At 38.2% G+C, this 27,600-nt stretch overlaps 1 protein-coding gene across 1 annotated transcript; it reads left to right on the top strand.

Moving 5' to 3' along the window:
• Positions 1 to 200: 200 nt before the first annotated feature.
• LOC144631544 (transmembrane channel-like protein 7) lies at positions 201 to 26,649 on the top strand. The gene is made up of 18 exons (XM_078489990.1): positions 201 to 421; positions 576 to 831; positions 3,036 to 3,108; positions 5,420 to 5,501; positions 8,090 to 8,310; positions 10,945 to 11,093; positions 11,728 to 11,875; positions 12,690 to 12,854; positions 13,290 to 13,459; positions 13,981 to 14,083; positions 15,166 to 15,263; positions 15,870 to 15,971; positions 16,403 to 16,478; positions 16,885 to 17,015; positions 17,611 to 17,640; positions 19,858 to 19,995; positions 23,287 to 23,365; positions 23,826 to 26,649. The coding sequence occupies exons 1-18, from the start codon at positions 346 to 348 to the stop codon at positions 23,955 to 23,957; spliced, it is 2,229 nt and encodes a 742-aa protein (XP_078346116.1). The 5' UTR covers positions 201 to 345; the 3' UTR covers positions 23,958 to 26,649.
• Positions 26,650 to 27,600: the final 951 nt, after the last annotated feature.

Here is a 27,600-nt window from a genome sequence, read left to right as displayed (position 1 = left end):
AATGAAATTTTGATTGACTTTAAAAAAATCTTTGAAGAGTACTGTTTACGTTTGTTTGGCCGTGACTATGAAGATCAAAGGGTATCGATTGCGTAGCAACTACTTTAGCCAATCACCTTTGCTCATTGAAAATTCACTTTTGTACGACCAATCAGATGACGTGTTATATTTAGTACGAGCTCACACTCGCTCACACCACTTGCTGGCAAATAAACTCATCAAGTTTCAGGAAGTTCGAGCAATGAGCGCGCAATTTTATTATTTCGCCGCTATTTCGGCAGGGTAACTCAAGATTTAGCTATGGTAAAAGCACTAAACGAGCTTTAGTGTTGTTATTCTTTGGATATGAACGGCCGAGTATCACCTATTGGCGACATGGCTCAATCTTTGGAACTGCACAACATCTCGCCGGACGCCGACTGTGAGTATGGCCGCTTTTATAAGCTGCGAGATTTTTCTGTTTTGATTGTCTCTAGCTTCGTAGTGGCTGAAGATTGATCACCGGGTGTTTTTCTTCAGCTCGCCACCCCTTGCTAGATTGTGTTTTCACAGACAACTGCAAATTTTGTTTTCAGATTTGGAAAACGGTTTGGAAGACGGCTCTGGGACAGCTAGGGAGATCAACCGAGGGTTTCGACAGCTCCCAAGCCGGAGCGCTCAGAGATCTATGCATAACACAAGCACCAGAAGAAGAGGCTCTGTGAGAAGAGGTTCTATGAGACCAACACATGATGTTGAAGTTATAAATATCGAGGATTTCACAGACGATGAAGATGACATGGCAAGCCCGAAAGAGCTTACACAACCCATGTCGGCGAAAAGACGTTACAGGTAAAAGTTGCTTCAAGTGTTAGTACAATTGAATCCGTGAAGAAGTTGAAATAGATCTTCGACTTAAGCTTATTTAGAACTCAAACGGCTTTGGTGGGGTTTGTTATTGTCTTTGTCTGCAAAAACTAAAAGCGAAAAGAAATTGGTGGTTTGACATTCGTATACTCTTCAATTTAATAACATGTTTGTGAGTAATGGATCATGTAAGTTCCGTTTATCACGCACTAGATTTGCGTTATTAATAATTTTTCGGTGGTGCATCCGGTACCTAGCTACCACAAGTACATCTGTACTCTTATCTCAGCTCAGGTTTGTGGTTTGTTGACTTAAAAGGTTCTGTAAACTAAATAAATTTTCGTTGTGCGTTTCGTGCTCTCGCCCGTCACAGAAGATTGGGGGATTATAAATGCTAAGAACGTCAACTCGCTTTTTGTTTTGAAAGCTTTTATGCTTTTGTGTGGTTTTATCAAATGCCTAGCGTAACTGATTATTTTTACGCAATTTACGGAGATACGCTAAGAACAACAGTTCGTTTCACATTCGTACATTGGGAAAGAGCTTACACACGTAGTTTTACGTTATGTTATTAAAAATTAACGAAAAGTGCAGAAAGATCTTCTTCATTAGCATGACAAATTGATCTTTTTTAAGCCACCATATTTGAAATGCGTACACATACAATACACTGTAGTTAAATATTGGTTTATTTGCAAGGTTCTTAACTTTTTTTCCTCAGAAAAATATATTATTTGTTAAACTGTTCAACTGCAGGGACAGGTATTTTCACACTGTTCTTTTGTATTTGCAACACCAAAATCTGCATGATCAAATTTACATCTTGAAATTTCAGAGAATAGCTTTAATAACGTTTTGTTTCATCGCGATCCAAGCGCACCTGCTTGATTACTTGTGGTTTTATGTACAGATAAGGTTTTGTTTACTTATCGTGCATTTAAACACGCTTTGGAAAAGTCCTCAGGAAAATCTTTAGTATAAAATTCCTGGAAGCAACGGAACACTACATGTATAACAATTAGTGTTCCCTCCAGGAATTTTATCCAAGTTGTTTTATTAAAATTAGTTTGCATGTGGCATTGCCAGAATTTTTGGTAATTTTAGCATAAATGAACATCAACTTGTGTGCATACCGTAATGATTCGATTTAGCGCCCGGGGCGCTTATTTACTTTTGGCACCTCGAGGGAGGGCGCTTATTCGAGACAGGGCGCTTATTCGGGACAGGGCGCTTATTTAATTTCTTGAGAAACAACCAAATGTATCTAACAATAATAGAAACTGTAACAGTTAGAAATTGTTTAAAGTTCAGTTACTTTTAAAATAACTGTTCATTTTAGCAGTAAATATATACATGAACTGTATGGCGAACGGTCTGGAGTTTATCTAGTTGACATCAATGTCTTCAGTATGGGCAGTTTTCCACGATAGGGGCACTTATTAGAATAGGGGTGCTTATAAGAACGGGGGCGCTAATAAGAATGGGGGCGCTTATTGGAATAGGGGCGCTTATTTACAAAAACACATTCGAAGGGGGGCGTTTATTCGGAAGGGGGCGCTTATTTGAAGGAGGGCGCTAAATCGAATCATTACGGTATATGTAGTTCATATTGTCACATCAAAGTTGGTGGTGACTTTCGTTATATAGTGACTTTGAAAACCGGTGATTGTGCTTCAAAGAGAAATTTTGCTGGCAGTGTCTTGGCTATGTCTCGTCAAGAATATGTTGTGGCTGGCAACACTGCACCAGTAAATTATCAACTGTAAATAAATTCTTGTCTATGGAGAAGAGTTGATTGCAAATTTTACAAGTCAGTCTGTCAGTGGTTATTATCTTAATTGTGGGGGGGGGACACTTATTGAAGTGAATATGATTCAAAATACTGGGATTAGCTACTAAGCACTTCACATCCTAGGACTTAACTGTTTTTTAACCTTTTTTTGTCATCCTATAAAAAGACTTTTATTGAAATGATCAGATCATGGTTCGCATATATTTTGGGACGCTTATTTCTGAGCGGTACTGTGTAAAATTTTATTCCTGACTCGCTTGTTAACTTGTTATTGGTCATATCAGGTAGAGTAATATCAAATTAAAATAAAAGATATACATGTACAACACACACTGTGAAAACCATTTGTTTTGCACTTTAATTAATCATTGTTTCTCTATTTAATCCTTGCGTTTAGGAAGTCTATTAAAAATTTTCAGCAGCAGAAACGTATATCCAGATGGAAATCATTCAAGTTGCGGGTTGCCATGGTAAGTATTACAGCAAGGCGCCCAAAAGTGTGACCACTTTTAATTTATTCACATTCTTCAGTGCAGATTTAATCCAATCAGAAGTCAACTAGAACCTGTCCTTGGCTTCTGATTGGACGGTGGTTGCACGAAAGAATGTGAATTAATTAAATGTGGGCACACTTTTGGGCGTCTTGCTGTAAATATATATTTTAAGAATAATAACTATTTATTATAATTTCCAGAGGTGAATTCAATTCTGATTGGTCGAGAAGCTTGGACTATGTCGCAATATTCGCCGTGCTAGGCAGTGAATATTGCATCTGAAGGTTGGGCTACTAAGCCATGCCACGTTTGCCATCCAGGCCAGTGAACATGGCGGCATTTGCTTAATGAAAATTTCTCTCATTTTAAAGAAATCACTCCAAATCCTGGATATTTGAAACATTGATAAATTTTGCAAATTTACTACCAAGGCTTTAAGACCGAAAATATTTTCAAGAGATGGTTTTCAAGGCATTAGAATTGATTGTAAACATGGTGGTTTTGGAGATCGCACACAGCCATGTACTCAGTCAGATAAACTGTCAAGATTCTCTTCTCACTGGAGCTAGTAATTTCGAGAAGATTCACACAATTGCTCAGAAGTCACCAACGACTAAACAAAGGTACCGGATATCTATCTTTTTTGTAGTGTTTGTTTTGTTCCGTTTTATTGCTAAAACTTGAATTGAGTGTAAATTATGATTTCAATCGATGAATTACCGTATTTTCTCGATTAAACGCCGGGCCCCGAATAAACGCCGGGTCTCCGAGCTAGAGTGGTAAGTAAGCCTTCCAGGCATTTATTTGAGGTGTAATATGCTTTAGGTATGATGGCAAATTACATTCATGTCACAAATAATGATTTAAAACCCTTCTTTAATAAACATTTTGCTCCAATAAACTGCACCATTCAAATAAACGCCGGGTCCGTGGAGCCAAGTTTGAAATAAACGCCGGGGGCGTTTAATTGAGAAAATACGGTAAACTGGTTTACACATATGCAAGCAGCACTTCTGTTTGTTGTTTTCGTGTTTTCTATTGTTATTTAGCAGTTTTTGATATTCACCTCTGAAAATTATACTAAAACAATTATTCGCCTCAAGCTCAGTGATAATCACTTTGCTTATTCCATGTATAAGCCGCACCCATAGATAAGCCACCCCCCCCCCCCCTATTTGGAAGCTCAAATTTGTGGAACTTATCATATTAACTTTGCTCTAATTTACCCAGAGAAATGGCTATTCTTCCCCCTAAATTGAAGTAATTAAAGTGTATATGACATGAAAAATATTTTCTGCTAATTTGAAAGGCCTTTCGAAATACAGAAGAATGGCGTTTTTCTTTTCGAAATATCTTTTTTCGTTTCAGAGATATTGACGTTTTTGTATTATGCAAATTAGATCAGTGATGATGTCACAAGATTTGACTCTAAAAATGGTAAAATACTGAATAAATAATATCTCTAAAACTATTGAAGCAGTGTTCTTGAAACTTGGCACCACAAATGTGCATCACAAAAGGAACAAAATGACACCCTTAATATTGTTGCCATAGCAACTCTTTCAGCTCCAGTCTCTCTCTGTCAAAAAGACAAATATCCCCATATCTGACCTCTTAAGTGAGACAAAGGGTCCTGCTTGGAACAGACATAGTTCCCATATTGCCTTAATTCCCACCATTGGTTTGGCTGCGCTAGATGGTTCTTGGTCTAAGACAAAAACTGGGAATTTCAGTTTTTATTGAGACAGCACCAGCGGCAAAACTGTTGTCATAGCAACAGCCCTAAGAGTAACATTTTGTTTCTTTTGTGATGCACATTTGTGGTGCCAAGTTCCAAGAACACTGCTTTAATAGTTTTAGAGATATTGTTTATTCAGTATTTTACCATTTTTAGAGTCAAATCTTGTGACGTCATCACTGATCTAATTTGCATAATACAAAAACGTCAATATCTCTGAAACGAAAAAAGATATTTCGAAAAGAAAAACGCCATTCTTCTGTATTTTGAAAGGCCTTTCAAATTAGCAGAAAATATTTTTCATGTCATATACACTTTAAAGAAAGATTCTGATCTACTCAAACTAGCAACCTTATTGAAACCTCTTCAGTTAAAACCTCTTCAGTTGATAACTGTACATAACAAAATTAAAGGGAGAGTAGACATACTCCATAGACACTGCTTAATGCTATAAAAACTGGCATAAGCTCCAGGGGTAATAGATACTTTGGTCTGATTCTGTAATTATACTCAGTAACAAGGTTGTTTTACCGTTTTCTTTTTCAAAAGTACTGGAAGTTAACCACATCGTCAATTTCTGAATGGATTCAAGATATTGAGCTATGGAAGGGACACTTAAAGGAGGTGGAAGGTAAAAAAGAATGTTCAGTCAGTTTTGTAGATGTTTACTAACTAAGGAAAAGAATATCCAAACCATTACGTTGAGCACCATTGTGCTTTAATATTTAATGAGTGTTTTCTTGTGGAATATCTTGGACGATATACTGCCATGATGGTTAATTACTCTGATTTAAGTTTTGAATTAACATTGATTATTAACTTGCGTTTTGCTGTTTTACTGCAAGTATATATTACCTGTAAATCAAGGCACACTTACAGTACCGCCCGAAACTACTTACCCATTTCCCGCGGTTATACCTCGGTCAAACTGCAGATTGATACTGCGTTCTCGCCTCAGCATAGACGCGGCGTGCCGCGAAAAATCGCCGGTTTTACCGGGGTTTTTTGCGGTAAGCAATACCGCGGTAATCGGTAAGACGCGGTAGAGTTGAATAGGCTTATTTACCTTTTGTTTAGAGTTCATTAAGAACAACGGACAAGATTTCACGCTTTCACGCTCCGATGATATATCGCACATCTCTCAAATTCAAAGAAACCACCGCTTCAAAGCAGAAATGCAAATAGTCGGAACGTGACTTTTGAGTTCTTTAAACGTTTAAATGAGCAAAACCTCTTTTAGAATAATGTTAGAGCTGCATGCCGCTAGTAAACAAATGTTTCGTATTCATGTCGTACATAACATGTGTCGGATCGAAGACATGCTGCCCATTGCGCGTGCAGACTGATCTTGGAACTTATCGTGAATGAGTTGCATCGTCTTTTAGCAATATTTTAATAAATAGTTTCTTTGTGGTTCAGTGTGAGCACGTTTATTTTCTTCGCTATAATTTTCATACAACACGGCGGCACGTGCCTCCGGAAGCGACAAGCGACGTAAAATATTCGTTCGCCTTATTTGATTTCCTTGGGCTTCTTTCCATAGTACTTTCAGTTTGGACTCTACGAAACTTTCCGTCGATATTCTCGCTTTAACACAGTTACTTTTCACAGCTCTTAGTAAACAAACTCTGAACAGGATCTGGAGCGTGTGTTCAGAATGCTGACATGTAGTCGGCTGTCAAAAAGTTATGCAAATTCAACTTGAAATTTGAACTGTGCATCGGAGAAGTTAATTTTCCTTTCGACACCGCTTAGTTCGTCTACAACGCTGGCTACACCGCTTAGGAACGCTTCTCCCCGGGTTATTCTTAACCTTATTCTTTACCTTCGAAGCAAATAAACGAGAACTTTCTTTCACGTGTTAAAACAAGATTTCTCAGCCTGGATTCTTTCGGCACGCTCCGAGACTTGTTTGGTAACTGATTGTCTGTTTGTCGATATTATTGTCGGTGGCGTCACGGCGTAGTTATAAAATGATAACTCCGGTTTTATTTGGCGTAAATCGATAATTTAAACGGTGAAATGATCTCTATAGGGAGAAACGATGTTCTATGAAAGTTTTTATGATGCGTTTTGGAAATTTATTAACTTTTTTGCAAGATAATACAGAGTCTGTGTTTAGAACTCGCCGGCGAGTCTCGTTTGCTGAAATGTCTATTGTTATGTACCTGGGTTTTGTAGAGTCACGGCAAGTTAAGTAGCGAAAATAATGATATCTCTAGTTCTGTCCGGCCCCTGTGTCCGGCCTTATTCGATGATTTAAACGGCGAAATGATTTTTGTAGGTAGAATTATGTTCTATGAAGTCGTGAACATTTTTGCAAGATCAAGTTTCGCTCTGGCGAGCACCGGCGGCTTGTCTGCTGATTGTCGATTGTAAACATTTTAGTGTCACGGCAATTATCGGAATAATATCTCTGGTTCTATTTGGCGTAAATCGGTTATTAAAACGGTCAAACTACACTGACACTATCAATATGAACATAGTTATTAGAAGAAAAGGTGTTTTATCGAAGTTTCTATGACGCGTTGTGAACGTTTTATCACTTTTTGCAAGATAAAGTTTTGGTCTGAGCGGTACTGTATCCGTAGTTGAGAAGTAGTTCCGTCGAAGGATTGTGAAACTTGAATGAATTATTTTTCACGACTTGAGGGAATTAAACTGAAAACAATGGCTTGACAATCCCTATCAGTAACTATTGTTTCTTCACCGCGGTATACTGCGTCTTGCTTACCGCGGCGTTCGGTCACGTTCGTCCAAGACGAGGTTGAGCTTTCCGCGGCACCGCGGTGGATTCGCGGCACAACCGCGCGGCAAGGACGAGGTTTTACCGCGTGCTAATGGGTAAGTAGTTTCGGGCGGTACTGTACAACACCGACTAGTTAATATGGTGAATCAATAAATTGACCATCCCATATTGACAAAATGTGGTGATGTGTCACTACCAACCCGAGTACGTTATAAAGATGTCAACATTTAATTGCTAAAAAAATTGCCATGATATGAGCACCTACCACCATATTTTTATTATGTCACAACCTCTTGCAACATAGAATTCTGAGCCTGGCAACCGTAGTGAGCTAGGAACTGCTGACCACTATGACACCTGATTGCACACTTATTGTTGGTTAACTTAGTTAAATTGCATTTAACCTCATTTTAAATGTGCAGACATGTTGCTGATATTTTTTTTTTTACTGTTAACTTGTTTTTTTGCAGGTCGCTTTGGGAATGGAGTGTTGTCATTCTTTGTTTTCCTGAAGTGGTTACTCTTTCTAAATCTGGTGATCTTTATCTTGGAGTTTGGATTAATTTCATTGCCGTCAATAGTGATCAATGCGAACATTACCTCCCAAGCCAACACAAACTCCTGTAATTTTCAAAATGACGTTGGCTCCAAATCCACAGCGGACGAAATCATAGACTTTGTCACAGGACAGGTGAGCTGCACTTAATATCTGCTTAACAAGGGCATTATCCTCCAACATACCAGCAAGCCAGAAAGAGGTTTATTGATTTTATAATCTTTTGATTAATTTCTGCTGTGCGCCTTGTCGCAATCAAAGGTTATAACAGAAAATATACTTCAGTCTGGCCAAAGTTACTGACAGTAAAATGTATTGAACCAGAACCCCCATTAAAACAGGAAATGGTCAGGGTAAAGTAAAATTCTCGAAGGTCAGGGAAAAGTTGGGGGATTTTATTTCGAGTCAGGGAAAATTGATATTTTGAAAAAAAAGTTAGGGAAAATTGAAATTGTTACACTTCTGATTAAATACCATTGGCTGTAAGAAACATTTCAGCTAAATGTGATCTCGCCAAAAAAATTATTAATATTTTCGTTTTTTAGAAGTGGTGGCTGAAGGGAACTACTATATCAGACATTTAATTTATATTTATGGGCAATTCCACATGAGAGGTGTAAAAATCAAGATTTTTCAAAAGATATTTCAGATGGAATAATTACCTGTGCTGCATTGTAGACATGTTATAGTATACAGAAAAACAACTTTTACTTTGTCTGTGACAACAGTGTTTTTAGGGGGGTCCCCAAAGTACGGGTTTACCTTCTTAATAATTTACCATATCTGTGATGCACATTTTTAACTTACAAAAATCATACTTTCAAAATGCTTATGAATTCAAACAATTATATTAGGAATATTCCCTCATTTGTGTTGACAAATAACTGATAAAGACTTCATCCAAAATATTTTTAAAAAATAGCAACAGCGATGTGAAGTTCTGTCATGGACGTTACGTAACGTCCATGAAATTTTGTGCATTTTTTTTTCTCTCCTTAAGTTATTATTTGAAGGATTCTTAAAAAATTTCTGCTGCTTTGTTACTTATCAAAAGTGAACATTTTGATGATAACAAAACTCTGGTAAACTGTTACATTTTTTAACTAAGTGCAGTTAAAGTTGGTCATGGACGCCATATCATGGATGTTACACTTTTTGCAAAAATGTTGAAAAAAAGGCAAAACTTTATCAAAGTCTTTGGAAAAGGTAAAAAATAGTTAGGCGGTATAGCAGTGGGCAGTTTTTTCCAAAAGCCAGGTTTGGGTTGATAAACAGCAAGCTTGTGGAAAGAGATTTGCTGAAAATGCAGGTTAATATGTCATGTAAGGACCGTGAAATGTCCTCAAAAATTTAAATGAGCATTCCGCGGGTTTTACATTAACTAGCAAGATAATTTCAATTTTCCAACTGCCAAGAAATATTGTTTTACTACAAATGATAGAGCCCAACAATTGAAAAAAGTTAATTTATTTGGTAAACTTGAAGAAGAATTGACACAGTGTAACGTCCATGACAATTTTTGTAACGTCCATGACGTTACATTTTTAGTCTCCAAGAAAAACTGTGAAAGATAATGGAGGTGAAAACAAAATTTTCAGTTAACACAATCACTAAACTACATTGACATGGAGAAGATATTTTGAAAATGCTTGAAAGTTCACAGGAATTTTAAAGTAATGCTAATGCACTAAATTACGTGGTTGATTTTTATGTAACGTCCATGAGAGTCGTTTTTCTCAATATTTCTCTGGCACAAATAAGTCAACTGGAAAAAAGAAATAATCAAATTAACACACTAAGGTGCACAGACTTGTACATCAATGAAAAGTTTTAAAACTTGTTTTCATCCTTAGACAATGCAAGTTTAAAGTTCTAAAAATTAGTCTGAATTGTAACGTCCATGACATGGAATTGCCCATAAAATTTGGTCAGGGAAATTTTATTTTTATCAGGGAAAAGTCAGGGGTTTTGAAAACTGATGTGAGGAAACTACGTAAAATGAACACATTAATTTTTCTAGTCCCTTAGACACTTTGTTATATCAAAGGGAGGGGAGGCACGGTGGCCTTATGGTTAGTGCACTGACTCCGGATCGAGCGGTCCGGGATTGAACCCTGGATGGGGCTTGCATTGTGTTCTTGGGTGAGACACTTTACTCTCGTATTGCCTCTCTTCGCCCAGGTGTATAAAAGGGTACCTTCAAATTTAATGCTGGGTGGGAGGGAGGGGTAACCCTGTGTTTGACTAGCATCCCTTCCAGGAGAGAGTAGAACTACAGTACTCCTAGTCACTTGATGCTAAGGAAACCAGGAAAAGCTGTGCCCTGATGGGCCACTAGGGTCGTATGCAGACTTTTTTTTACTTCAGGCACTTTGTTATATCATGGTTTCATGCCTCCACTTGGTTTAGAGCCATGCGGCCCACACTTCCGGAGCTTATCTCGGTTTTTGTAGCATTAAGCGCCTAGAAATATTTCTACTCCCCCCTGAATGGGATGCTAGTCCATCGCAGGGTATTCCCCCACAGCATAATGTCGTCTGTACCCATTTATACACCTGGGTGGAGAGAGGTACTATGAGAGTAAGGTGTCTTGCCCAAGAACACAACAGAGTGACCCCGGCCGGGGCTTGAAACTGGACCGTTTGATCCCGAGTCCAGCAAGCTTACCATTAGGCTACCGTTCCTTCCACATGGCCCAATCAGGAAAAACAGAGCTCAGTATGATGACCCTTGAGCCATTTGATTTAACTGGTTGTTGTTGTATTTCAGGGCTGGATAAATACAACCCTTATGTTTTATGCTGGATATCCTGCCTCAGCATTAGTATCAGAAGAAGACGTGAAATACGACCTTCCATTAGCTTACCTTCTTGTTGGAGGCACCTATTTCTTTTGCAGTCTTCTTCTCATGGTCCGAAAGTAAGCAACATTTTTGCAGTTTTGTACATGTTTCTTAGTTAAAAAAATTATTTGTTGAATGTGCCAGGATCCCTTGGCTAAAAACTGTGTTTCTTGCAATGTTTACATAACATGCAGACACTAGAAAGAGGTTTATATGTTGAAACTTTTGAGGCACTGTCTTGAGTGATTTAATGTACAATGTTCAGCCATAATTAATTATACAATAACTGATGACATTTCTATGGCCTATAAGAGTGTAATGTAAAGGTAAGGCCTTGAGTCAAGTGGCCCATACAGATACTTGCCGGAGCTTATCCCAGTTTCTGTAGCATTAAGCAGCTAGGAGTATTTCTAGTCCCCCAGGATGGGATGCTAGTCCATTGTTGGATTACCCCCAGCAGTAAATGCGCTGGTACCCATTTATACACCTGGGTGTAGAGAGGCACAATGAGAATTAAGTGTCTTGTTCAAGAATACAACAAAGTGAGCCCGGTCAGGGCTCGAACCAGGACTGTTTGATCCGGAGTCTTGCGCGCTGACCATTAGGCCACAGCACCTCCCACCTATAAAAGGGTAGACCATAGAAAAAATGTGGACGATTTGTTAATTAAACTAAGGGCTAATTTTGTGGTTGCTTTTGTGTTTTCTTCAGTTTAGCGAAAAGTTTCCAACAGAGCTATATCGATAGTGGTGGAACAACCTCGTCCTTTTGCAACAAAGTTTTTGCGTCGTGGGATTTCTGTATAAGTGATGAAAACACCGCCAATATTAAAAGTCAGAATATTGTCCAAACTGTTAAGGTATGTGCTTGCCAATTATGAAAAAGTCTAGATGAATTTGTGAAGCTCAGATATTTGGTGAAAGACGTCTTTGTTTGGTGGTGGTGGTGGTGGGGGAGGTGGTAGGGCAGGGGTTTCAAAATGTTTAGAAGTAGGCATCAGCAACTGGAAGAGTAGGCAGCTATGACAATGCCAAACTTGTTTGTTACAAGCTGATTGCTATCACCAGAGTAACTGGTGACATATAATCAAGTAGCAAGCGGAACTCTGTTGGTCACTGGGGACAGAAGTTTTGAACTCCCTGTCTCCCACACCTTTTACTTTTGGTTCTGGCCCTTTTCTTAACTAGTGGTTCCCACTCTTGGTGCTTTTCCAATGGCTAAATATTGTGTATCGAATGCAAAAGTTTTCCCGATTTTTTCTGGTTACTGCCACCTGTGAAAATTTCACCCCCTCTTTTCTCCAGCCTGTTTCCCCTGAACTTCCTGCCTCCCACACGCTTTACATTTGGTTCTCGTCCTTTTCTTAGTGGTTCCCACTCTTGCTGTTTTTCCTGTTGCAAAATATCTTATTCTTACTTATTTTTGCGAGTACTTATTTTCGTGATTTTCACGATTTCAAAATAATGGCGAAATTCAATATGCGCAAAAAAAAATTGCACAAAATTTAAGCATGCGAAAATAAATACCATATTATAATTTATCAAAACAGTAAAAATTTTAAATGCTTGGAATTGCAGTAACTATTTGTCCTTGAAAATATTTTTCCATCTTATTTCCAGTACTTGCTAGGTAATTATTTAAATTGACATGTTGTATGTCTTTGTGTTTTTTAGGCAGAATTGGCTGAAGAGGAACGACTGGTTAGAGTGCAGAATCGAACAACAGGCCAAAAGTGTCGGCTTTATACTTTAAGAGCAGCTGTCACTTTACTGGTAACAGCACTTCTGGGAGGAGCTGTTTATGCCATCATTATAACTGTTGAAGTTTCTACAAACCCTGTAAGTATTTTTTCCATGGCATGTTTTACATGAACATATCACCTGTCCACTTGTATATTAGTGTAACAGTTAAGTTACTACGTCTTAAGATGCCAAAAAGCCCAATCTACATTTTGACTGATTTGGACATTTGAGTTGGAAAACAAATTTACTTAAAATTACCCTTCCAGGTGCAAGAGACAGACAAAAACTTTTTTGCCATCAAAATTTTTATTCCCCAAGTACAGGTGCTCAAAACGCATTTCATTCTAAACATTTATCTGTGACACCGCCACTTCGATTAAAGCCTCCTACCTTTTTTTAAAATCCCACTCAGCTTAATAGAATGAAATAAAACTCCTGACTGTCATTTCTAAGTGCTCCTTATTTAGGTTTTTGAAATTTGTGTCTTTTAATAATTAATCATGTTTTCCCTGAACATTTTTCTTTATTCAGAAATATCAGAAGCAAGCGGCAGACATTAACAGCTTTCTGAGGACAGTGTTAAGTTTTTCACCATCGTTGACCATCACCTTCTTGAACTTTATTTTGCCATTGCTTTTCAATGTGTTATCTAACTTTGAAGACTGGAGCCCACGATTTGAAGTGAACATTAACTTGTTTAGGTAAGAGGCAGGGCCACCTAACTTAAATACATTAGGTCTCCCCATATATGGAGGTAGATAGAGTTTATATGAATTTTGGTCCATTTTGGACCAAGAGAACTGTCTGTAATAGGGAGGTGTCCATATTATAGACACATCCATTAGGAACAGTGAGTTATTTTACTGTTCTTAGGGTGCATTTCATTATTTTGTCATTATTTCGTTGTCAGGTTTGTCCTGTCGAATCTTTCAATGCAAAAATATCATACATTGTTTAATGGTGGATTTAAGGGGAAATCTTGTGGAAAAGGCCCATTTCACACTCAAAACCACTGGACCGGCCGGCCAGTTCTGACAAACAGAAAGCGCTCTTAGTTTGTCTTTCTTGGAAGTTAAATGTAAATACAACCTTGTACACATTCCTTCGATGGAATAATTATTAGAGGAAATAGGAAAAAGAAAGAAAACAACGAACAAATATGTTAAATTGATTGATTTAGTGACAGCCATTTTCTTATCGGTACTGTACCTTATTTTTGCAGGACTGTCTTGTTAAGGCTGGCATCAATAGCTGTGCTGATGATAACACTCTATGTCGAAGTAGAAAACAGATGTGATGACAGTCCAGAGACATGTTGTCAACAGGTAAGCTAAGGGAACTCCTACACTTTCTTTGTCAAAGTAAAGCTTTTTAAGCCTGTCTGGCTCACAGCTCTCAGCACTTAGCCTCAGTTTCTGTACCATGAAGCTACTGGAAGTATTGCTACTCCCCCTGGATGGGATGCTTGGTTACTCCCCAACATTTTGCAAGGTTGCCTCAACAATTTGCTGGCACCCATTTTAACACCTGGGCGGAGAGATGTAATAAAGTGTCATGCCCAAGAACACAACACAGTGACACCTACGGGGCTCCAACCTGGACTGTTTCATCCAGAGGCCAGTGTAATCCTCCAAGTTGGGACCATTTTAGTCGCCATGGCCACTAAAATGTTGGAGCTGGCGACTAAATTGGAACTGAAGTCACCAGCCTGGCAACTTAAATTGGGAAGAAGGATTGAAAGCATGAGCTTGCTTTAGCAACTAAAATTCTTCACTGGCAACCAAACTTGAGCAGTCGGTGGCCAAATTACCACTAATGAAAAAAAAAAGCTTGTAGGGTTGCAGTGTACTAATTATAACCATTGGGCCACTGCGCCTCCCTTTGTCAAGGTGACATAAATACATCTATTATTGTGTGTAGAAAATTAACCATGGTTATTGGAGCATCTAAGCCCGGGGGGGGGGGGTACTCGGGATTTCAAGTGACGAGGATGATCGAATGGGGGCAAAAATCAAAACCCCCAAAAAACCCTAGGACTTCCAGCAAAACCCCCAAAAATCCCTAAACCAAAAATGAACCCCCAAAAATCAAGAGCAAAACACCTTTGTTTGTACTTAATTCGTAGGCTACACAGTAAAAGAACTACCATAAATCTTCAGTTTGTTTTTAATATCCCAAAAAAATCCTTAATTTAATCAAAAAATACTTGCCAAATTTTCCTACCCAAAAAAATCCCCCCTCCCCGGGGATCTTAGCAGTGGGTGGGAGAAGGTCATGGATTTAATAACCATGGTCTCCAGGACTTCGAGATCTCATTCTTCCTGCACATGTATACACTTATCATGTAACATCATTTCATGCTGTTATGTTGTATTAAACAATTCCATTTTAACTTTTCTGATTTCAGAATTGGGAAAACCAGATTGCTTCACAAATGTACATGTTAATATGGATTGACTTTTTCCTGCACATCATGGTGTCGCTTTTTGGCACTACAATCTGGAAGTAAGTAATTCCATTGAAACAAGGGTTTAATCTAATCAATCTAATAATTATTAGTATTTATAGTGGCTCAACATTATGCTGGCAAATTAGAGTGCAGAAAATTAAACTCATTGCAGGGCTTGAGACTAACTATTTAACTCACTGATTTACTGGCTAGTGACATGTCAGATTGTACTAGCCAAAAGTAGTTTTTCACTAGTCAGGTACCGGTATATTGATTTCTATCAAGAACAGTTGACTTTTCCAAGTTTTTCACTAGCCAAATGGCTAGTAGAAATGCTAAACCTGGTAGCCAAAACCTAAATTTTAGTAGCCTTTGGCTAGTTGGCTACCGTTAGTCTCGAGCCCTGCATTGGATATAAAGGGTGGATATAAAAATAGTAAAATTTAAAGAAATCAATGAAATATTTTGATGGTACATAGTACAACTACCAGATGCCAAAAACATGTGAACATACAGTTCTTGTGAGGAGGACCAATACCTATGAGCTTCAAAGCACTAGTTACCTGTAACTGAAGCACTGGCTCAGTGGTTTTCACTCTGTGTGCACGCATTGCAGACGTACATGGGATTGTATTTCTCACATTTTTGTGTTACAATTGCAGATTGTTGTACAAGCACACAACCTTTTTCAAGAGATTTGGTTTGCCTGAATTTGACATCCCAAAACAGGTTCTCCAGCTTGTGTATGGTGAATGTTTGATTTGGTGAGTTAATTGAATCGAAAATAACCTTCGATCATCCCCGTCACTTTAAATCCTGAGTACCCCCCCCCCCCCCCCCCCCCCCCTGGGGGCAAATCTCTTACTCTTACAGTGGCTCTCCACCAGGAGTGTAAATGAGTTTTGGTAATCTGTAAGGGCAACCCAAGAAGATAAAGAAGCAATAGCAATGTTCCTAGTTGCTTCATGCTTCATGCTTAGTGCATAGGCATGTTTAGTACTGGCACTGATCCACTATCCATTGGATTTGAACATTTTTAACTCTGTTTTACAGTGTGAGAAGCCACAACATCATGTTATAGAAGAATACTGTAGGCTAGGCCTGTTGGGAGCTCGTACCAGCTTACGTGTTTGCTGGTAGTGACATTGCTTTATGCACCAGATTCATTGACTGGAAAATTGTCGTTTTATTGCAGGATTGGAACATTTTTTAGCCCCCTTATGCCAGCAATGGGTGTTGTGAAGCTTTTCCTTGTGTTCTACATTGAAAAGGTGTGTTTGTCTTCAATAAATTCATGATCAGTAATTGCATGTACTTAATTAGCAGTAAGGCTTATCTGTCTGTAGGGATATAAGGCTGCAATAGTACAATGATTGCCTGTAGTCAAGGTTGTAAAATGATAAAATGAATGGATTATTGTCTGTAGTTTAAAATGATGCCACATCTTACCACACCTATCTCTTAATTAGTTTGTGACCATTAATATCACATAAGGCTTCCAGAGTGCCCAAATTTAGTACATGCACATTTTAAGCTTGGAATTATCAGTTTGTTTTATAACTAACATGGCCTTAACACCTCTACCAGCAATGCACTGCTGTTTTGGATGGGCAATGATTCGAACCTTATTACTGCATAAAGGGGGGTCATAATTAATTTTCTGTATTATCTCTAAAGGTTGCTCTGATGTACAATAACAAGCCTTCAGACAAAGTGTATCAAGGAACTCGTTCAAATTACCTCTTCACTGTCTTGCTTCTGATCTCCTTTCTGATGTGTCTTGTCGCAGTTGGGTGGGGTATCACAAGGTGAGCCATACATTAATTATTGTGACTTGCATGCAGGGATGAAGCTAAGAAAAATCTAAGCCAGCTCATCAACAAGCCCAGCTGACTTTTCTGGCCTTGGCAGCTCTAAAAGTTTACCTAAGTCTTTGTTTTCATGTGAAATTTCAGCCGGATTTAAGTTCTCTTTCAGCCGGTGAAATTAGACGGCTGCCGGCCCTTAGTGACATACCTGTGCATGTAGTACTACATGTAGTTAATCTTAACTGCAGTCATGAACTGGAGTGCATTAGCTTGAGCCAAGGGCCCATACAGCAACCTTAACTATTTTCTTGGTCTTCTCCGAAATTACAATTTTGCAACTTTTGTCAGTTGGATAACAAAAAGACTGTAAATTTCTGGTGTTAATTTCCATAGTATTATTATTTTATATTAATATTGTTCTAAGTTGTTCATGCTCATCCTTACATTATCTGGGTTTGCTTCTGGCTGGTTGATGATCACTATATTTATATATTGTCCATAAATAAAAGGCCAGTGTTGGTGGTTAATAAAAAAATTATTGTTAATGAATAACGACCCCCCACTTTAATAACAATCTTTTTATTGAACATTTCAGGGTGAGGCCATCTTGTCAAGGACCTTTTAGGTATGTGGTCAGGTTATGATGTTTTCGTAATGCCAGTAAAACTGTTGATCAATATAAAGCAATAGATGCCTATTAATTAATTTTTTGGGTATATTGGACCAATGGTGGACATGGTGGTGTACATAGGGGTTTGTGCTTGGATGGATGGATGAACAAGTTCAGGTTCAAACCCCACCCAGGGTTATCATGTTGTGCTCTTGGGCAATTTTTATTTTTGCAATTGGCCTTATAAACTACATGTATATCACACCCAGGGCTGACTCATACTACAGAATCCTGGACAAGCTTGGGTGTAGGTTTGGACCACTTTGCCTTGGACACACTGCTGTCGCTTGCATCAAAGCATGAACACTTGCTGCTAAAATATGATCTTATTGTGTATTAATTGGGCATGATTGGTTGTCAAATATTTGAAGTTTAGCAGACTGAACATGAAATTTCACACTCAAAACATTGCTCAAAATAAACACTGAGTATGGGCGAAACTTTACACTAGTAAGTGATTCAAGTGAACCTGCAGATGCATACTCACACAGAACAGGAGCAATTTCTTGGAGGAAGTCTCTGTATCCAATCTTTTTGCCATTTCAAAACCGGAATGTGTTGATGAACTTTTGGTGCGAGAGTTGCCGTAACTTACTGCCAAACTTCAAACATTTGATGACCAATCATGCCACGTTTAATACCCACTAAGTTTAATGTTCATATGTTTTGGCGGCACGTGTTCACGCTTGTAGATGTAAGCGATGGTAGTGTATTTGATGTGTTAATTTCCACTCAGTAGTCACGATCATCTATCTGTTTCTAGAGTGCACTCGACTAGCTAGTTAACTGCGCTGCGCAGTTCTTGCTCTGCACGGGGTTTATTATTATTTTTCGTTTTGTCGGTGACCTGTACCAAGCCTCCACTCGGTCAAGCTCATGTCACGCGATGTTTAGAAGCTACAAATCAGTAACAAATGGAGACATTTTCTTATTTTTTTTCCTTTACAAAGAATGTTTAGTGTGAAATATTTGATTTTGAAGCGTTTTATTTAAAGGAAATTCTAAATTTTCATGCGTCGAAAGAAAAATATATTTCAGCGGGCCAGAATCTGTGAATAAATACCATTACGTTGGTGTAAAAGAATGTTCTGACATGACAAGTTTCACTTTCGATCGGCTAGACTTTGAGTCACGTAATTTTTCAAAGCTATTATCAGCTACCTTTCAAATCTTTGCGAATCCATTAATCTTTACTTACAAAATTAAGTGTGAAGTATTTTGAAGCGTTTGAATCGAAGAAAATACTAAAATTTCACGCTTTAAATAAATACGCTTTGGCGGGCAAGAATTTACATTTATTTACATTACGTTTGTGTCCTGGAATGTGCTGGCGTTAACATTTTTTTACTTTCACAAGGCACTGATCGGCAAGAATCACGCAATGCTCTGGAAGGTTTAAATCTGCTACAAACGGAAACTAAACAAATCCTCTGGTCTTAACTTAGGATGTTAAGTGTGAAATATTCGACTTTTTAGCGTTATTTATTTTTGGAGCTGTGTCATCTATGGGATTTCTGAAATCTGATGAAAAACCACTGAGACAAACATGCCCTGACTTGCAAGGGTTACGTCATTAGTAAATTAATTCCCCGGGGAATTCCCATTCAGCAAAACACAGGTCTAGTGTTCTTCTCAAATTTGATTTAATTATTTGCTCCAATATTCCATTTTTGGAGCTGGTTATTCAATCTTTAAACGGTAATTCAAGACAACACTGGATGCTGATTTAAAAGATTTTTTTGTTTCACGGATCAGGATCGTGGGAATTAAATTTAACCATCATTAGCAGATAAGAAAAATGTTTAATTTCGGATGGAACTAGTCAACCATGAAATGTAACGCAAGGTGTTTTCCTACCATCTTGTTTGTCAGTCGCAACATTGTTCGACGCAGGTAAAGGGGATAAGGGGAGGGGGTGCATTTTTTGTTCCCCCCAGATGGCTCCCCTAAAGTGCTCACGAGACCAGCGCAGTTGTAAGCTCTAAGAGCTCTTGTTACAACTTTATACTCCTGTTTGAAGGCCTGCTTATTCAAGTTTTCATGTCTACAGACATCCTGCCCAGGCTTAATGAATGAGTGCCTGTTAAATAATTAAAGTTATTCAGTTAATATTCTATTGCTTGCTCTTTAAGTGTTAAATAACTGTTGCCTTGGTTTGTATTCTTTCATCAGCAATATGAATTGTGATGCAGATGCCAGGATCTTTAGTGTTCTCAGTGCTGAAATTGATTCATGGCCATCTTGGATCCAAGAAATCATTAATTACATCAGTACAGCGGCATTTATTTTCCCTGTTCTGATGGTGATCTGGTAAGTAAACTAGGCATGTACATGTACAAGTGGGCTAGTAAGGAAAGTCTCAGCTGCTGGTAATTCTTAGTGTCATTGGCATATATAGTTATATAAAGAGTATTAAATTAATTACTTGGTTACTTTTGGTGCTTTTTTAGCTCATTCTCCAGAATGAGTAATAGAGTGATACAGATGTTGACGGAAGTCTGCGTGTACAAAAATTGTGTGGACGGAAGTGATACAGATGTTGACGGAAGTGTGCGTGTACAAAAATTGTGTGGACGGAAGTTGTAGAACGGAATTAATTTTATATGCCCCTTGTCCCCTTAGTAACGCCAAAAATAACTTCAGTGAAGCTCAGATGCAAATGTGAAAAGAAATGAAATCATTGTATAGTGTAATAAATAAATTAACATCAAATGACAATTTCGGAACTACTGGTCTACAATGAACCAAAAATAAAGCTACGTCGACTACGACCCGCACGTGTCGTTATTACAAAAAATTATCAAATGTATATTTTCATTTTGTTTCTTTTCTGAGACCCCTCAACATGTCCTCGGCCCTGACCCCAATCTGTCTATGTCCAACAGAAAGTATAAAGAGCGATCTAAAAAAACATTCAATGGAATTTTTTTGGTACGTTTGAAGTAGAGTTGGTTTTGGCTCATGACGTGACGCAGCTGAAGTTCACCCGCACGCGTCCCTGCACGCATTTCTGTACGTGCACAATGAACCAAAAATAAAGTTACGTCAACTCTCTTTTTAGAAATGCACGATCTGCGCACGTCGCCGAAAATGTATCAAATGTATATTAGCTCATTCTCAAAGAATGAGTATTATAGTGGATCAGATGTGGACGGAAGCGGAAGTCGACCAGCGCGTGGGCAAAAAATGTGTGGACAAAAAATGTGTGGACGGAAGTTGTACAACGGAAGTAATGTTACATGCTACCCCTCCCCCCTAAGTAACGTTAAAATAACCTCAATGAAGGTCAGATACAAATGTGAAAAGAAATGAAATCATTTTATAGTGTAATAAATAAATTTACATCAATTCACAATTTCGGAACTTTTAAAAAAGGAAACGTGTATCACAAAGTCGAAATGTTGACAACCTGGGGGTTTATTTTATCATGTGCTGACACACGTAATCAAGGTTCATTTTAACGTGGGCTGTTACACGCAATGAAGTCCCGCCAGGCAGCTGGAAGTAAATTTTTACGCTACCCCTCTCCCGTTGTTGAGATTCTACATCTACATCTACATTTAATTAGGTCGTTAAAAATCTAGAGATATCACACCAAGATTTCTTCATGGAACTTATTTTTAACTTTTACTATGGAGTTACGCTTGCCATATGAAGTGTTCTAATAAACGTTTATAAAGCTCACTGATAAAAACACGACATCCGAGCAGCACGTTTTTGTCTCCTGTCACGTCGTCTCATTTCCCGTGACTCACGTCTTTCGTTTTTCACGACGTTTTCGTGCGCATCTTTCTCTCAAATTTCATTCGCTGCTCAATCTATGAACAATGATTGTCACTGCCCGGTAGATGCGTGCTGACAGAAAGGTAATTCAAAACGCAATTCAGTAATCTAAAATGGTAACAAATATTCATTTCATTTCTTTTCACATGTGTATCTGAGCTTCGTGGAAGATGTGAACTATTTACACACTATCCAACCAGAAGAAAGCTCGTAACCACAATGTCCACACGTTTTAGCAGTAAAAACATGTTCTTCAAATATCGAAATTATATTTGTCAAGAAGACGAAAAGCTTTATAGTTTAATTACACAATAGAAATACCAAACGACTGCGATCCTCCTAAGATCGATTAACAAAAATATTGTGCAAAGCCCTTTCCGTGTTTAATTGTTATGTAAATATTCTAGCTTTTCTGTCTATGTTGTTGTTGACTTTGTACATTTTCCATCAATAATAGCGCTTAGAAGAGCAAACAAGACTGGATGTCTTCTAATGTCTTGTGTTTGCTGGCACGGAAGGGTAAAGGAATCTGCATGCATGCAAAAAACTTGACTGTTTTGCAATTCCTACCCGCGTAATACTGATTCTCGACCTAGGATCTTCTCTTCTTATGATCTATATTTTTTTTATGCTTGTCGTTCCGCGATCCGGAAACAAAATACTATTTCTTTTTTTAAATAACTGCTTGACTGTGGACTTTTACGTAGCGGGGAATGGGGCCATGTAAAATTACTTCCGGCTGCCTCAATGGACTTGATCGCTTGTGTCAGCGCGTGTTAAAATATGTGAAAATACGTTTAGGGTCCCTAAGGTCTAAACAGCTCGGCAACTAGATTCACGTTGCACCATTTTCAGAAGATGTGAAATTGTGATTTTATTTCTTTTCACATGCGTATCTGATTTTGACTTTACAGGGGACTGTACTTGACTTAAGTGGACTGTACCCAGGGGCGGATCCAGGATTTCAAAAGGGGGGTGGATGGCAGACCATTAGGGCCTAACCCTAACCCTAACCCTAACCCTAAGTGGCGGCAGACGGCGAAACGTGGCGTAACAACAACCAGACATGACCGAGAGCTAATTTTTCTTTCTTTATTTATTTTCTATTTCAAATAAAGTGACATTTCGAATTTTTTTTTACTGAAAAATGGGGGGTGGATATCCACCCTATCCACCCCCCCTGTATCCGCCCCTGGTACCAGTACATTTTCATTACCCACCACCACTCCCAAACCCTACCCCCCTCCCCCTCCCCCGAAAAAAGGCAGAAGAATGAGCTGGCTCGAAGTGCCCTTTGATTTTGTTAAGTGTGAACTGTTGCAACTACTGTAATAATGTGAACACCTGATTGAAGAAAGCACCTGCTTTTCTTTGTTGTTGTAGAACTTCAGCATTACATGTCATATGCATTGTCACATTAAGTTATTTATATGATTTATGACATTGCCTAAAGTTTCTGTAACAGTTTTAATGATTGTTGATTCAAAAGCCACCTTATTGCAAACCTTTAGTTCTACATCACAAAGTGGAGTTTACCTATTTCTGAAACTGAAAAAAAGAATTTGTTTTTATAAATTAATACACTGAAATCTCCACTAACAGCTCCTCTACTCTACAGCAGCCAGGATTTTTCATCCTTGACTGTGCACCAACCAGTATGCTTCACTTGTATTAAAATCTTGCTACAATAACCTCCTCTCTATAATGTTTGGCAGTAAATTCTGCCTCAGGGTGGCATATTAAATGGAGTGGTTTAACTGTAAACCATTAGCCAAAATCAACCATGACTCATGCAGCTTGTTTGCTTCCATTTTGCAGCCTGATGTTGTACTACTTCAGATCCATGACCAACTCTCACTTACATATGATTGAAATGTTGAAGGATCAGTTGGTGCTGGTAGGTTTTTTCATTATATCTATTTTTAGTGCTATTTTTTAGGTCACAGGCGTAAGCTTCATCACTGATTGTTGGTTGACGTCATGACATGGCATGTGTCCTTTGGCAGTTGTGGTTTGTGAAGCTTGAGAATGCTAACCTGACCACAAGATGTCCATGTGTTGTGTCATTGGGCAAGGTTATCACTCTTGACATGGACGCTCTTTGTCTTGCTCTTGTCTGCTTAGTCTTGTTCCTAATTTATGAATTTTACAGAATTTGGTCTCAATCAGGGTGTCCAGGATAGAACGTTGAAAAAAAAAAAACAAGCCATGCCCAGATGGGTCTGCTAATTCAGGGGTTTAGTTCAAATTTTCCAGCAAGCATCCCTGTCCCTTTTATATTGGATCTCCCCCCCAGAATAACAAGTAGGATAGGAAATTGAGTTAATAACAAAAATTTGTTCTGTTGAATATTTTAGGAGGGTAGAGACAAAAGATTTCTGATGGAGAAACTTGTGCAAGATGCAAGGAATACTGGAAATGATGATGACTCATCCTCAGAAGTAACACAGCAAACAGGACTTCGACCACCAAGCAACTTACAGTTCTAACGTACTGTTCAGTTTCTTCATCAAGATACTGTTTAATTTAAATGGTCATTTATAATTTATTATTCTTAGTAAGTGTTTCAATCAGTATCAACTTCAAATGTACATGTCTGAGCTTATTCACTCCATTAGTGATGATACTCTGATTTCAGTACAATTCAGACTCTACACTTCACTCGGATTGGCTATAATTATTTTATAGAATGCTATGTTTATGTCAGTTTGTAAAAATTAATGTTCAAGGAAGTAGATCCACTCTGTTTGAATGATTCTTTTTAGCTGGGTAAAGCATGTAGCCTTGCCTATGCATGCTTTATGGAGTATTATTAAAGCATCTGGTAAACATGGAAAGCGGCATATTTTTAACCTTGAGTTCTTACATTAATCACAGCCAACTGAAATCTAGGCTAAATTTTGCCTTAGTCCAGACTTTGTTTGGGGAGGAGCACAGGCTCTCCCAAACAGTGGCTGGTTATAATTAATTGAGCCCAACTGGGGTTTAGAACTTTTTTGGCACCCAAAGTAGCAGGTGGATGCCATAGAGAATTTAAAATGTTTCATACTAGACATTATACAGCATAGAACATATTTAACATGTTCAACACAATGTTGATGACCAAGTATTCATATTGCATAAGCTGGTTTTTAAGGATGCCAACCTAAAAATAGGACTTGGGAGATTTCAATTTTGCGGTAAGGAACCTCTTTCCCCCAAAACGGAGTAAAACATAGAGCCTGCTGATTCAACTGCAAAGTAAAACGCATCAAAATATGTTATTGCCCAAAATTTTACTTCAAAAAAGAAGAATGCAGTGTGGTTATTCCCCCTAATCATCACTTCTTTCAGGGTAAATTATATATATATTCTTGTTTTACGTAATATCCAGAAAAATTAGCACCTCTTTTGGCTGCGCGAGCAGGCGTGAAAGTTTGTTTGATTGGAAGAGGGTTTTGCAATTTATCACAAATTACTGTTTATAGCAAAAACTCATTTCAGAAGCTGACTGGTTCTTTTGGGCTTGAAGGCTATCATAATTTATAGGCCAGATCAGTAGACATCTTAGAAGTGTTATTAAGTCACAGTACATGTACTTTGGCCAGTTTTTTGAAGGTGGCTTTTTCGTGACATTTTTTAAAGATGAGTATATATTTTTGTACAGCAGCGTTATTCAACTACTTGTATAATAGTGCGAAGTGTAAGTTATTTTGGATTTGGGTCACTTTGAGCAGTTGCGGGAAGCTGTTAAATTAAATTTTAAAAATAATTTGGATTGTATAGTAGGCTGTAGCCGAGTCCTATTTAGAGATGTTTGAAAAATTGTAATGTTCCAGTTTGTTGTTGATGTGCCCAGAAATATGCTGTGCATGTTTTTGCCAATGAAGCACTTTAATTCCAATGCACTGAAACTACTTAATATTTAAAAACTTCTCTTGGTGTTGCAGAAGAGTTAAAGGAGAAGTTCACTCTAGAATGGCCATTATTTTATTTTCTTTACACCAATAAATAGTGTACACAAAGATATGCCATTCTCCAAAATTTCAGCCTCCAATGTTTGCTATAACCCTACAAAATATTTCCCAAAACTCGACAACTGAACGCTGCCATCTTGGAGCTGGTAATGTATGCGTGACGTCAAAGAGCTGAGCCTGAAGTTTGGCGGGAATATTTTAATAGTCGAGACTCCTTGTTATTTGTATTTCTTGGAGCTCTGTTTGAGCAAATGGAGCTGCACAAACAGGCATTTTGACAAACAAAACCCACTACGAAGGTGAGTTTCAAGTATTTAAATTTTTCCGCCAAATTTCAGACTGAGCTCTTTGACGTCACGCATACATTACCAGCTCCAAGATGGCGGCGTTCAGTTGTCGAGTTTTGGAAAAGATTTCGTAGTGTTATAGCGCACGTTGGAGGCTGAAATTTTGGTGAGTAACATATCTTTCTATAAATGTTTTATTGGCATAGAGAAAATAAATGGCCATTCTGGAGTGAACTTCTCCTTTAAGCCTTTCACATATGCGATGCAACAACATAACACAATGGATATATTTACAAAAACCGAAAAGTGAATCTTTCCTTTATTTTGTTGATATGTTTTACCTAACAGTATGACATGTTTGTAGAGGGTTGCCACAGGTCAGGGGAAAATAAAATTCTTAAAGGTCAGGGAATTTTATTTTGAGTCAGGGAAAATTGACATTTCAAAGAAAAGTCAGGGGAAATTGAAATTTTAACACCTTGCTTTAATTCTATCTATTGAAGGCTGGAAGAAACATTTCAGGTCAATGTGATCTCAGCAATGTTTATATTTTGGAAGTGTTGGCTGGAGGCTGCTACTATATCTGGAATTTTGTATTTATTTGGTAAGAGAAATTTTATTAGGGAAGAGTCTGGGATTTCGAAAAAAAAATGATGTCTGTGGCAACCATGTTGTAGTTCATGCTGGTATCAGTCATAACATTGTCATGAAGTGTTTGCATGCATGCTTTTGTATCGCAAGTTTAAACCAGGCTTTAATTTAGGATTATTTGAGGAGAACTGCTCAGTTGTGGGGTATTTTAACATACCAGTAAGTTATGAATTTTAAATTTATAGTGAGTGGTTGTAGTGCTGGGCACTTTAATAACCTGCCTATGGAAGTTATTTAAAACAAGCTGCAGGTAGCAGCTTTTAATAAAAAAAGTATTTTATTCTGTATGTTTGTTTGATTGAATTGCATTTTTTTTGCTGTACCAAGAAATAAAAGGGCTGCAATGCATACACATTTGTGCAGCAGGGACTGTTCTGTCTGCAAGCTAATGAGGCCTTCCAAGGGTTTTTGGCGACGGGCGACATTGCCCCAAAATAGCTAAAAATGTAGCAACAATCTTGTTCCAAAGCACCGACAGCTGACAAAAACAAGCACTGAAAGGGTGTATATTTGCGACAGCGACGTTTCCTTCACCAAATAGGCGACAGGTGGGTTGAAAACGAGTGACAAAGCAACATCAGAAACCCCCTTGGAAGGCCTTGCTAATGTTAGAGTACCCTGTTAGCAAAGTCATTATGATCACTCCTAGGTAAGTCACCATCCTCCTCCTTACTTATGTTGGAAAGATTGAAGTAATTATGCCAGTATGTAGCCTCCTACATGGATGCTCATTGGGCTTATCACACGTTCCTCCTCCATGTGGGGGTGGAGCATGCAAAAAGCCCAAAGTGCATCTTCATTGAAGACGAGCTAGTAGGGTTATATAAGCCCGGGGGGGGGGGTACTCCCTATAATGGGCTATACGGGGAGGCTCCGCCTGAAAGGGGTACCTTTTTCAGGCTCCAGGTATATAAAAGGGTAGGGATTTCACAAGTTTATGTATATGAAAGGGTAGGGAAATCTGCCATAATGTTATTTTAAAAGGCCTTTATATCATATTTCGAGCAGACGCAACTTTTGGCTGTATCATTTTAATTTATTAAGCGCTACATAAAAATAACAAGAAAACTTCCCGTTTTAGGTAAATGTGATGTTGTGTAGATATATGAAAGGGGTGCCTTTTTGCATTAAAAGGTATAAAAAAGGGGTACCTTTTTCTATCAAAATGGTATATAAAAGGGTAAGGGGTTGGATCTCCGGGCGGAGCCTCCCCGTACAAAACTTTTTTGAGTACCCCC

The sequence above is a fragment of the Oculina patagonica genome, chromosome 12 (genome assembly GCF_052425735.1).
Source record: "Oculina patagonica isolate OP01 chromosome 12, crgOcupat, whole genome shotgun sequence".
NCBI classification, from domain to species: Eukaryota; Metazoa; Cnidaria; class Anthozoa; order Scleractinia; family Oculinidae; genus Oculina; species Oculina patagonica.
This window is presented reverse-complemented; position numbering and strand designations above follow the sequence as displayed.

Bases quoted from the DNA above. Each gene is read 5' to 3' on its own strand.
- LOC144631544 (XM_078489990.1), top strand. From the start codon at position 346: ATGAACGGCCGAGTATCACCTATTGGCGACATGGCTCAATCTTTGGAA. The intron at 3,109-5,419 runs GTAAGTATTACA...CTTTTTCAAAAG, and splicing joins TCAAGTTGCGGGTTGCCATG to TACTGGAAGTTAACCACATC. The intron at 5,502-8,089 runs GTAAAAAAGAAT...GTTTTTTTGCAG, and splicing joins ACACTTAAAGGAGGTGGAAG to GTCGCTTTGGGAATGGAGTG.